Source organism: Canis lupus, chromosome 16 (genome assembly GCF_048164855.1).
Source record: "Canis lupus baileyi chromosome 16, mCanLup2.hap1, whole genome shotgun sequence".
NCBI lineage: Eukaryota > Metazoa > Chordata > Mammalia > Carnivora > Canidae > Canis > Canis lupus.
The window spans coordinates 58,110,016-58,122,192 of record NC_132853.1 but is presented as its reverse complement, the minus strand read 5'-3'; the positions used below and the strand labels follow the sequence as shown (position 1 = coordinate 58,122,192).

At 48.0% G+C, this 12,177-nt stretch overlaps 1 protein-coding gene across 10 annotated transcripts in view; it reads right to left on the bottom strand.

Annotated features, from left to right (window-relative positions):
* Nucleotides 1–12,177, bottom strand: part of AFMID (arylformamidase) — a 29,616-nt gene that overhangs the window by 15,230 nt on the left and 2,209 nt on the right. For 3 of the 10 annotated variants that reach the window (XM_072781777.1, XM_072781779.1, XM_072781782.1), the window contains exons 3-7: nucleotides 2,001–2,105; nucleotides 1,870–1,918; nucleotides 575–660; nucleotides 407–497; nucleotides 122–219 (exon numbers count right to left, since the gene is read on the bottom strand). In XM_072781777.1, the coding sequence (XP_072637878.1) occupies nucleotides 122–219; nucleotides 407–497; nucleotides 575–660; nucleotides 1,870–1,918; nucleotides 2,001–2,105 (429 nt within the window). Of the gene's footprint in view, nucleotides 1–121; nucleotides 220–406; nucleotides 498–574; nucleotides 661–1,869; nucleotides 1,919–2,000; nucleotides 2,106–7,424; nucleotides 7,501–7,610; nucleotides 7,716–12,177 lie in introns of those variants that run through there. The other 7 variants (XM_072781778.1, XM_072781783.1, XM_072781775.1 and 4 more) reach the window with 6 other exon arrangements.

Sequence of the window (12,177 nt, the reverse complement as noted above, 5' to 3'; positions counted from 1 at the left end):
GGCCTGTTGCACAGGGCCCAAAGTCCCTAAGTCAAGCCCTTCATGACTGCTGGGATTTTGTGCAGCTGGCACAGCCCCGCAAGCCCATCTGGGGAGCGTGAACCTGCCGTCCCATGAAAACCTTTGAGGTTGGGTGTGACTCCATGCTTGGTCCAGTTGGCCAGGAGCATCATGGCAGCCAGGTGGGCTCCTGCTGAGTGTCCACACAGGTAAATTCCCCTGGGTTGGATCAGAGCAGAGAGCCAAATTTGTATTCAGTTTCCCAAATGCATCAGGCCAGTATCAAAGACTCCCAATTTGCCTTCTCCTCCACAGGCCAGAATGGGCAGCCAGACGGTGCCCAAGTTGCTAAATCTACTGTTGTCCCACATTGTCTAGCAGAAGGAAAATCTGCAGCGGTACCCACTCGTTGCACGGATACTGCTTCTGGACAAACACAATGCTCCGAGTCACTTGGTCTACCATCTGGTCCAGGGTACCTGCCCAGAGAGCATGAGCTGGGTCAAGACTCATTGGGGGCTCTCTCCTCTCCAAAGCCCACCAGCCTTCCAACCTGCCCGACCATCCGCATTACCTTTGGGGGCGATGTCATAAGCCACTACCACCACGGTCACCCCCTGCTCTGTCAGCGGATTGACCATGAAGGCTGATGTGTCTTTACTGAGGGAAGAAACAAAGATGTGACAACTGGAGGCACATCGGCCACCAGGTTGCTTCCCTGTCCTGTCTCCCCAGGGCATCATCCCTCTCTGGTTCCGTGTAGAATAAGGAAGAATGTAGGCGCTGTCCCTACCATGTCACACGCTAGCTCTGAAACCCTGGGGACTTTATTTAATCTCTAAATCTGGTTTCCTCATCTGTCAAGTGGGGGCATCTACTTCCTCTTACACGTTGTCTTTGAGAAATGAAGATCAGACATGTAGAGAGCTCTGCGTGATGAAGGCTGCTACCAATCTAGCTGTGAAGATGAATATGCTTGAAGGGTGGTAGATCCTAGAGCAGGCAACTCCTTAGAAAGATTGCATGGGGCAGCCCGGGTGGCTCAGCGGTTTAGCGCCACCTTCAGCCCAGGGCCTAATCCTGGAGTCCTGGGATTCAGTCCCACGTCAGGCTCCCTGCATGGAGCCTGCCTCTCCCTCTCCCTGTGTCTCTGCCTCTCTCTCTCTCTCTGTGTCTCTCATGAATAAATAAATAAAATATTAAAAAAAGAGAAAGATTGCATGGGACAACAGTGTCCTGGAAGACCTCAAGTACCCCTCTGCTTATTTTAAGGTGACGAGCTATCCTGGTTTGCCCGGGGACTCTTACCAGTCCGGCACAAAATGGGAAGGTTTCCCTCTGACTGAGGAGGCTGCCCATGCTTCTCCACTGGGTATAGTGGGTCGAAGAGTGTCCCCTCCAAAAGACAGGTCCAAATCCTAACCTCAGTACCTGGGAATGTGGCCATAGGGTCTACGCAGATATAATTAGGGATCCTGCAGTGAGGTCATGCACGCTATAGGATGGACCTAAATCCCACGAGGGGTGACATTATGAGTGAAAGGCGGGGGAAGATCTGAGACACAGACACAGAGGAGGCCCCACGAGGATGGAGGCAGAGATGGAAATGATGTGACCACAACCAACGAAAATCTAGAGCCCCCAGAAGCTGGAAGAGGCAGGAGCAGGTCCTCCCCTGGAGCCACCTGTCGGAGCACAGCCCTGCCCACACCTTGATCTCAGACTTCTGGCCTCCAGAACCTGGAGAGAATGCACTTCTGGTGTAAGCCCCCGAGCTTGTGGTCATCTCTTGCAGCAGCCCTGGGGGACTCCTACACCAGGGGAAGGCGAATCTCCCTTTCTCCCTGTTCATCTAAGCTCCCGACTCACCTTCCACTCTGCCAGTACCCTCCATGAAAGAACAGACAGAAAGGCGAGGCTGTAAGACAGACAAAGGGCGTGGGTGCTGAGCCTGGGGGCCAGTCAACCCCTGTCCCGGGACCACCCGCCCGGCTGCCTACCTTCAGACACTCCCTCGGGAAAGTAGATGTCCAATTTTTCCCCTTCGCCATCTCCGTAGGAGACGTGCAGCAGGCTCTTCCTGGTGGCCCGGGCCTTCTTGGTGGCTGTGTCGAGAGATGGACGTGTCACCATCAGCACAACCTGCAGTAATTGCTATTTCATTTAAGGTAGAAACCTCTGTGCTGAAAGCCCCTTTGGGTGGAGCGGTCGGCTCCAGGTGTCAGGCTTTGTGGGTGACACCTTGGGACGCTTCCCCAAGTCCTCATGATCATCTATGCTGGGTTCTGCAGCATCTCACAGGTGTGGAGTTACAAAGAGACCAGACTGGCCCATCCCAGTGGGACCAATACTGTCCGCCGAAGTCTGTCTGGCAGTGAGCTGTGGCTCTGAAGGGCGCCGCTCTGACCGTTACTTCATTACATGCTTATTGTGTGCATGACACTTGCTTCATGCTCCAGGAAGTATAAACTTTTCCAAGTGTCCAGGAAAACAATCTTCTAGGGAAGCAAGATATAAATTCATTTCCAATAGGGGCACCTGGGTGGCTCAGTTGGTTAAGTGTCTGACTCTTGGCTTAGACTCCGGTCATGATCTCTCGGTGATGAGATCGAGCCTGGCATTGGATTCTGTGCTCACTTGCGGAGTCTGGTTCAGACTTTCTCCCTCTCCTTGCCCTTCCATGCTCAAGTGCTCTCTCTCTCTCTCTCTCAAATAAATAAATAAAGTGTTTAAACTCACTTCAAATAAATAGATAATGAGATGATATGAATATATGATTGAATGCCATGAGGGGAGAAGTCAGAATGATGTGAAAATCGGCTAGGACTTGGGTGGGAACAAAGGAGGATGGGCATTGTTAGGGAAATAAATACCATGGACAATGGGGTGAGGTGAGACGGGAGTCTATATGGTCACTCTGTACCCCAGAGTGACCCCAAAATCAGTGGAAAATCAGGCAGCTTAGTTCCCTCCAATGCTGGGCACTGGAGAGTGTAAATTGGTAGGCTCTTCTGAAGGGCAGCTTGGAAAAATGTATCAAAGCCCAAGAAGATCATACTCCTTGATGTCTAAGTCCTTATCTACATAGTTTTTATAAGGAAATAATCAGAAATATTCCCAAAGACTTGTTTTAAAGATGCCCCCAGGGGCACCTGGAGGACTCAGTGGTCGAGTCTGCCTTTAGCCCAAGGCGTGATCCTGGCGTCCCGGGATCAAGTCCCACATTGGGCTCCTGGCAGAGTGTTTCTCCCTCTGCCTATGTCTCTGCCTCTCATGGATAAATAAATAAAATCTTAAAAAAAATAAGATGCCTACTATGTAAAGCTATTTTATAATAGCAAAACACCTGACACTGCCTAAGTGACCTGGAATAATAGAAGGCTGCTCAAACTATGGCCTATCCCTCTTCTCTGCTTTATCATGGAGCATCCACCCCCATGATATATTTTTCACATTGTTTGTTGTCTGTCTGTTGCCTTCACTGTGAAGACAAGGGCTTTGCTTTGTCCACCTCTGTACACCCAGGACCTGATAGGTAGTAAACAATTAAAAGAAAATTCTGTGATAAATTAATATTTCAACAAGCAGTGCTGGGCCAACTGAATATCCAAACTGGAAAAAAAAAAAAGTTTCTTGATCTCTACCTCATACCACACACACCAGATCAGTTCCTATGGACGATTTAAATGTGAAAGAGAAGACAACAGAGATCGTGGAAAAAAGCATAGGAGATCTTCATGATCTTGGGAGAGGCAAAGATTGCACAAACAGGACTGAATGTACTAATTGAAAAGGAAATGGAGGAGTATTTCACGGTGTAAACAGCAAAACAGGGATCCCTGGGTGGCGCAGCGGTTTGGCGCCTGCCTTTGGCCCAGGGCGCGATCCTGGAGACCCGGGATCGAATCCCACATCAGGCTCCCGGTGCATGGAGCCTGCTTCTCCCTCTGCCTGTGTCTCTGCCTCTCTCTCTCTCTCTCTCTCTCTGTGTGACTATCATAAATAAATAAATAAATAAAATTAAAAAACAAAAAACAAAAACAAAAAAAACAGCAAAACAGGTTGTGCAAATACCACGTTGCATTATCAGTGTGATCTTTCTGATATTGAAATTGGGAGGGAAAGACATGATCCTTGGATCCATGTCCCCAGAGGTGCTCAGGTCCCACCACCCTTGGTGGCTATGGTGGTGGCCCCAAAATGAAAACAGTGCTCCTCTGGGCTGCACGATCCTGCCACTCCAGGATGGGCAAACTCAGTATGTAGAGATGGTTTGTATGAAGTGTGTTTAGGGAAGTGTGCATAAACTTAAAATGGGCTGTCATTTTGGCTGGACCATTCAAGGCCAAGAGCAACAAAAATGATGGTAGATGCCAAGTTTCCCCCATGTCAGAACCAGGGACCATGCTGCCTTTGCAGGACAGGCAAAGCGGCTGCAAAACCAGTTTTGCCATCACTGACCATGTCTACTGACGACCCTCCTCCACCCCTACCCAACCAGTTCTTGGAATGAAGGGACAGATAAGGAGAGGTTTCTTAGGAGAGAGATGTGGCATGCTATGTGCTGTGGGCCCCCCGCTCCCTCTCCTGTGTAGGGGTGGGGGGAGACTTCCTATCCCCTAATACTTCAAGTGACCAACTGCTCAGAGGGCCTGATGTGTGGACTCGTGCAAGGTTCTAATGACCAGGGACACCTAGGTGGCTCAGTGGTTGAGCGTCTGTCTTTGGCTCAGGATGTGATCCTGCAATCCTGGGATCGAGTTCCAAATCGGGCTCCCTGTAGGGAGCCTGCTTCTCCCTCTATGTCTCTGCCTCTCTCTGTGTGTCTCTCATGAATAAATAAATAAAATCTTAAAAAAAAAAAAAAAAAAAGGATCTAATGATCAGAACAAAACAGGCTCCCCAGGTGTCCATGTGCCACACTGGGCACAGGCCACTCTGCAGGACATGTTTACCAGGACGGATCTATTAGAGACTTCCAGTGAATCAAACATATTGCATTTGTGATTATAACCTGAAGTGTTTAGGGGCTCCTGGGTGGCTCCGTGGCTTAAACATCTGACTCTTCAACATGAGAATTTGGGGAAGACACAAACATCCACAACAGCTCATGTACCACCCAAAAGTCCTGGAGCTCTACAATATCAACTCTCCTCTGCTCACTTTCCTCTAAGGGCTGACCCTGATCACCCAAACACCCACCGTCCACCATCCCTCTCACCCGCTTCCAGAACACTTGGCCCTTCTAACAGACTGCAGCATTACTTCTGTCTTATGTTCATGGTCTATCATCTCCCCCTCGCCCCATTAAGAAGCACAGGGAAGGACAGCATAGAGTACACAATCAATGGCTGACATTGTGATAATGTTGTATGGTGACAGACAGCGACTATACTTCTCATGACGAGCACAGAGTCCTGTACAGAGTTGTGGAATCACTACGTTGTACATCTGAAACGAATATATCATTGTATGTCACCCATCCTTCAATACTAAAATAAGAAGAGAAAAAAAGAGAAAAAATAAGAAGATAATAAAAAGAGAAGAGAAAAATAAGAAGAGAAAAAAAACCCCAGGGGGTTGTCTGTTTTGCTCACTGAAATATCTCATGCACAAAATGAGTGACCAGCACATGCCAGGCACCCAGGAAAAATTCACTGAATGGATCAGCATATGATGAAGCAACCCTCTGCTGAGAGGCATCCCAAACAACTCTGCCGTGAACAGCCCTGTGCACACATCTGTGCAGGGGTCTGAAGAAAGCCCTCTCAGAAGTGGGATTTCTGGATCAGAAAATTTGTCATTTTGAGGCCGTTGCCTACTGCCGTCCATGGGGCTTTGCTAAGTGCCCTCCTACCAGCGTAGGGTGAAGAGGTTTGTGCCTGACAAGCGCATTGATAGAGGGGGTTCATCAAAAGATTGCAATTTATTTTTCCCAAGAGTTCTTAAAAGCATGCATGCACTGACTAGATTCATTTTGTGCCGGAACTAAGAAAAAGCCCATGAAATTTATGTTCTAAATCGAAGAGCAATTCAGACCAAGCAGCTGTAGATATTCACTATCATGCACATGTCTCCCTCAGATATTAAAAAACTCAGGTGACCCTGAGAAAGAGGGACTGCATCTCTGCAGGAAGTCTGCCCACTGGTTGGAAGGCAGCTGGGTGCAGGGTCCTCAGCCTCCCCCCAAGTGTGAATACCACCAGCCTTCTAGTCCTTGAACCCTAGGCCAGGAACAAGGGGGGCTTCAATGAAGAAACCATATTAAAACTTCCTTTTTTGATAATGCAAAAATTGAGTTTCTATTATTTGCAATCAAAAGTGTCCACACTGTTAGAGACAGAAACACCAAGTCCATGGACACATCCAGAGCATATGTCAGGAGAATTAGGGGAAGTGGTGGCCGGAGCCCCTATGAGACTTACGCAAGCATGGGGCAGGAAGACCAGACAGTCCCAGAAGGCTGAAGACCAAGGGTTTATTACCTGCAGTGGCAGCAGTTTAAGAGAAGGCAGGGTCTCCTCAGCCACCCTCTAGTTAACAAGAAGTGGTGGAATTATTGATGGTTTCATTTTTAAAAACCCTTTTAGTAGGCATATGCTCCTTTTGTAGTAAGATAAGAACTGTTACCTAAAAACAGACAAGATGGTGCAGAACAGAGCTACTTAAAGTGTGGTGTGTGGGCGCCGGGAGCCCTACTCTGTCTGCTCCTGGTCCATGATGAGCTAAGTACACAAAGCAAAAGTGAGCATTTAGATTATACGTAGTTTCATAGAACAGCTTTGTCTATTGGACTTAATAATAAGAAATCGGGGCTTTCAAACCAAAACTTGTACACGAATGTCTATAGCAGCCCTATTCACAATTGCCAAAAGGTGGAAACAGCCCAAATGTATGTCAGTGGATGAATGGATAAACAAAATGTGGTATGTTGGGGATCCCTGGGTGGCTCAGAGGTTTAGCGCCTGCCTTCCGCCCAGGGTGTGATCCTGGAGTCCTGGGATCGAGTCCCACATTGGGCTCCCTGCGTGGAGCCTGCTTCCCCCTCTGCCTGTGTCTCTGCCTCTCTCTCTCTCTCTCTCTCTCTCTCTGTTTCATGAATAAATAAATAAAATATTTTTTAAAAATGTAGTATGCCCACACCACAAAGGCATGAATTAGCGATAGTCACTACACCAACTATGCCAAGGAGAAGCAGCCAGATGCAAGAGGCCACATGCATATGATTCCATTCATAAGAAATATCCAGAATTGGTAAGAGGAGAGAAATAGAGAGTTACTGCTTAATGGTAGGAGGTCTCCTTCTGGGATGATGAAAACGATTTGGAACCAGGTAGTGGTAGGTGGTTGCACAAATTGTGAATGTTCCAAATGCTACTGAATTGTGCACTTTAAAATGGTTAAGGAGGTAAATTTTGTGTTACCTGTATGGTGTGTAGCAAGGTCAAACAAAATTGGGGCTTGTATCTTCTGTGCCTTGGCATTCTTTCTTTCACTTTTCTGGTGGAGAGGAAAAAGCCCAAGATCATCGGAGCCTTGGAAAAAGGTAGGAGGGATCTCTCCGAGGCTGGGTCACTACCAGAGGTTGTCAATCACGAGGCTCCACCCACCTCACTGGTGATTGGTCCTCCTGGAGAAGGGCGTGGTTTGGGGGCCTGGATGCTGCAGGAGGTCGCAGAGGCAGGGCGCCCAGACAGCATTCAGCATCTACTGTGTGCCTATGCATGTGTTTGCACGTATGCACCTATCTATTCACTCCATCCATCCATCCATCCATCCATCCATCCATCCACCCATCCTTCCTTCATTTAGTATACAATATATTGGTACTAAGAGTCCTGGTAAAACAAATTTAAAACTACTGATAGAGGAAATCGTTCTGAAAGCCTGCCGGTAGCAGCCGCCCCCGCCCCCCACCCCCCCCCGCCCCCCACCCCCACCCCCCACCCCCCCCCGCCCCCCACCCCCACCCCCCGCCCCCCGGCCCCGCTCTCTGCCCATGCTCACTCAGCAGTCCCCGTGTGCACCGTAATAGGTCAAAGGCTGTAAGGATGAATACACATCAAAAGCAAGAAAAAAATTTTTTTGAGTCTCCCTGGTGCAGAAAAGGAAAAGAGAGCTTCCTCCTTCCCTTTTCTTAGAGCATTTATTTTGGGAAACTCATCGTAAATCCTTTCTCTACCCCTCTGAGGTGTATGTAAATATTTTTATTTTTATTATTTTTTTAAATTTATTTTTTATTTTTTATTTTTTTGTACGTAAATATTTTTAAAACCGAACCAAATCTCTTGCCAGTTATGGGACCTAGCAATGTTTTCCTCCAGGACGGGGGAGAGCCATCTCTTTGAAATGTAATCATCAAGGAAGCCAGAGTCCCTACCCCCAGATTCCGTGGGAGGGCAGGAAGTTTTCTTTTTCCTCTGGATACAGGCAATTAGCAAGCACAGGTGGCCACCCTAATTACCTGGTGCAATTTGGAAAAACTAGTGTGGTGCTCTCTTGCTTGAGCGGAGGTGCCATTTATCTCGAGAACAGGTATGCGATGGGCTGTGTCTGCCTGCCGGTATAAAAGGGTGAGGTTTCTTTCTGGTCTTTAGTGGCTTGCCTGTGCGGCACATTGCAGTTTGGTTTACCTCTTACTTAATAATAACACGTTTTCTTTCTCTCTGTGTCCTTTGTGGGGAGGCTTTCTGGTTTGGCAGGAGACTCTTTTTCATTATTTGTGCTTTGTGTCCCTTTGTGGCCTCCTGTAAGTTTGATTCCGGGGCAATCCTTGAGTGGGCGGGCAGCACTGACCTGGTGTGGGGAGCCCCTCCAGGAGAGGCCGGCGGGTGCACACTCATGGACATGGCCTGATCCACCTCACCCCATCAGCCTGCTCCATGCTCACCTGGAAGCTCAGCTCAGGGAGGCAGCCACCATCATGAGCTTCGTGAGCTTGGTTAAGTTATTTAACCTCATTGAGTAGGGTAAGGTGAGGCACTTGCTTTGGGTACAACATTGGTGGAGGAGTGGGGGTCAGCACCAAAAACTCAGTAATGAAGATTGTGTTGGGCTGTAGGTTTGTTTCCCCAACATTTATTTTATTATTATATTTGAAAGATTTTATTCATGAGAGAGAGAGAGAGAGAGTGCCAGGGGGAGAGGCACAGGGAGAGGGAGAAGCAAATTCCCCACTTAGCAGGGAGCCTATGTGGGGCTGGATCCCAGGACCTCAGGACCAAGACCCAACCGGAGGGCAGATACTCAACTGACTGAATCACCCAGGCGCCTCTCCCCCAACACTTATATTACCTCCCAAAGGTGCCACATCCAATGTCATCACATTAGGGGGCAGTTAGGTTTGGATGGGGTCATGAGGGTGGAGCCCCTGTCATGAAATTAGTGGCCTTACAAGAAGAGGAAGAAAGACTAGGGCTCGCTCACTCTCTGCCATGTGAAGACACATGGACAAGGCAGCTGTCTGCAAGCCAGGGAGACGACTCTCCCTAGGGAACCAAATTGGCCAGCACTTGGCCAGTCTTGGACTTCTCAGCCCCCAGAACTGTGAGAAGCCAATTCCTGTTGTTTAAGCCACCCATTCTATGGCATTTTGTACTGGGAGACCAAATTGACTAATACAAAGATAAATAATATTTCATTAAAAAAATTTTTTTTAGGGGATCCCTGGGTGGCGCAACGGTTAAGCGCCGGCCTTTGGCCCAGGGCGCGATCCTGGAGACCCGGGATTGAATCCCACGTCGGGCTCCCGGTGCATGGAGCCTGCTTCTCCCTCTGCCTGTGTCTCTGCCTCTCTCCTTCTCTCTCTATCATAAATAAATAAAAATAAAAATAAAATTTTTTTAAAGATAGTCTCTTAAAAAAAAAAAAAAAAAGATAGTCTCTATACCCAGCATGGAGCCTGACGTGGGGCCAAACTCAGGACCCTGAGATCAAGACCAGAGCTGAGATCAAGAGTCGGATGCTCAACTGACTGAGCCACCCAGGCACACCAAAAAGAACTAATATTTATATGCAATATATATTTCTATATATACATGTATATGTATATATATCTAATTTTTATTTTATTTTAAAAATATTTTATTTAGGGCAGCCTGGGTGTTTAGCGCAGCGGTTTAGCGCCGCCTTCAGCCCAGGGCATGATCCTGGAGACCCAGGATCGAGTCCCATGTCGGGTTCCCTGCATGGAGACTGCTTCTCCCTCTGCCTGTGTCTCTGCCTCTCTCTCTCCTCTCTGTGTTTCTCATGAATAAATAAATAAAATCTTTAAACATATATATTTTATTTATTTATTTGACAGAGAGAGAGCACAAGCAGGGGAATGGCAGGCAGAGGGGGTAGGGGGAGAAGCAGACTCCCCACGGAGCAGGGAGCCCAACTTGGGACCCGATTCCAGGACCTTGAGATCATGACCTGAGCTGAAAGCTGACACTTAAATGACAGAGCCACCCAGGCGCCCCTATATAGATATATACATATTTTAAATCAAAAGGAATGCTAAATGTCCATGGCCAACAAAATGTCAACATTTTATTTATTTATTTATTTTTATTTATTTATTTTTATTTTTATTTATTTATGATAGTCACAGAGAGAGAGAGAGAGAGAGAGGCAGAGACATAGGCAGAGGGAGAAGCAGGCTCCATGCACCGGGAGCCCGATGTGGGATTCGATCCTGGGTCTCCAGGATCGCGCCCTGGGCCAAAGGCAGGCGCCAAACTGCTGCGCCACCCAGGGATCCCAAAATGTCAACATTTTAAATAGAGACGGGCTCTAGCCCTGCACATGCATGGCTGTTGTTCATTCACCTGGCCCTAATGTCCCCCTGCTTGTAGGCTCACATTCTGCAACCACAGAATCGGTCAGTGGTGCCTGCCCCTCCTCTGGGCCAACTACAGCAATGAAACAGGAAGGCGAGTGGACTATGTACTTGAAGCTGTCCACATGGTTCTCCCTCTGCCTATGTCTCTGCCTCTCTCTGTGTGTCTCTCGTGAATAAATAAATAAAAATCTTAAAAAAAAAAAAAAAAAGGGACACCAGGGTGGCTCAGCAATTGAGCATCAAATGCCTTTGGCTCAGGTCATGATCCCAGAGTCCTGGGGTTGAGTCCCACATCGGGCTCCCTGCATGGAGCCTGCTTCTCCCTCTGCCTGTGTCTCTGCCTCTCTCTGTGTGTCTCTCATGAATAATAAATAAAATTTTAAAAAAATAAATAAAAAATAAAGCTGTCCACAGTGTGGAGAGAAATTACTAGTGGGAGCCTCTGAGGGCAATGGGCACACACTCCTCCTCACTCTGGCTCCTTATGAGTGACGTGCTTTCTCAATGGGGATGGCTCTTCTCTTCCTCAAGACAAGTAAGATAGACAAAAAGGGTTTTGGGGTGCCTGGGGGGCTCAGTCGGTGAAGCATCTGCCTTTGGCTCAGGTCATGATCCCAGGGTCCTAGGATCAAGTCCCGCAGCACGCTCCCTACTCCGCAGAGAGCCTGCTTCTCCCTCTGCCTCTGCCTCTCCCCCTGGCTCATGCTCTCTCTCTCTCTCTCGCTATCTCTAATAAATGAATAAAATCTTAAAAAAAGAAAAAAAGGTTTTCTACAAGCTCATGTAGGTTTCACTACACACTCAGACTTACTGACCAGATAGTCGTGTATTTGGCACAGAGCTGGGCACAGCAGAGGATTCTGAAGAGCCCAGGACACTACTTCACCCCACATCTGTTGGATCAAGTAAGATTCTGGTATGTGCTGGAATAAACCTCCAGGAGCCTGTTCTTCTACTGGGTTATCTCAGTTTAGAGAACCACCAACCCTACGAGCTCTGTTCAGTCTGCTGAAACAAAGCAGATTTGCCAACATCCAATTTTCCCTACAGAGGAAAGGCTGGCGGCTTTCTCACACTTTCTCTAAGAAGTCTGCTTCCCCTAACCCAGCGCAAATGCTTCAGTGAGTGTTAAAATCGTGGTATGACACTCCGGAGACACAGGACAGAAAGGGGAATTAACCTTGAGGCTTCTTCACTTGCTTCCAGGTTCCCAAGCCCTGATTTCTTAAAAGAAACAAGTCTTCTTGGCTTTTTACAAATAGCATCAACATCCCAAGTTCGGGGCCCTCCTGGGAGGCCTTCCTGTCTTTCACTCCACCTCACTGTGCCACTGCGGCATGTGGCCTTACGGG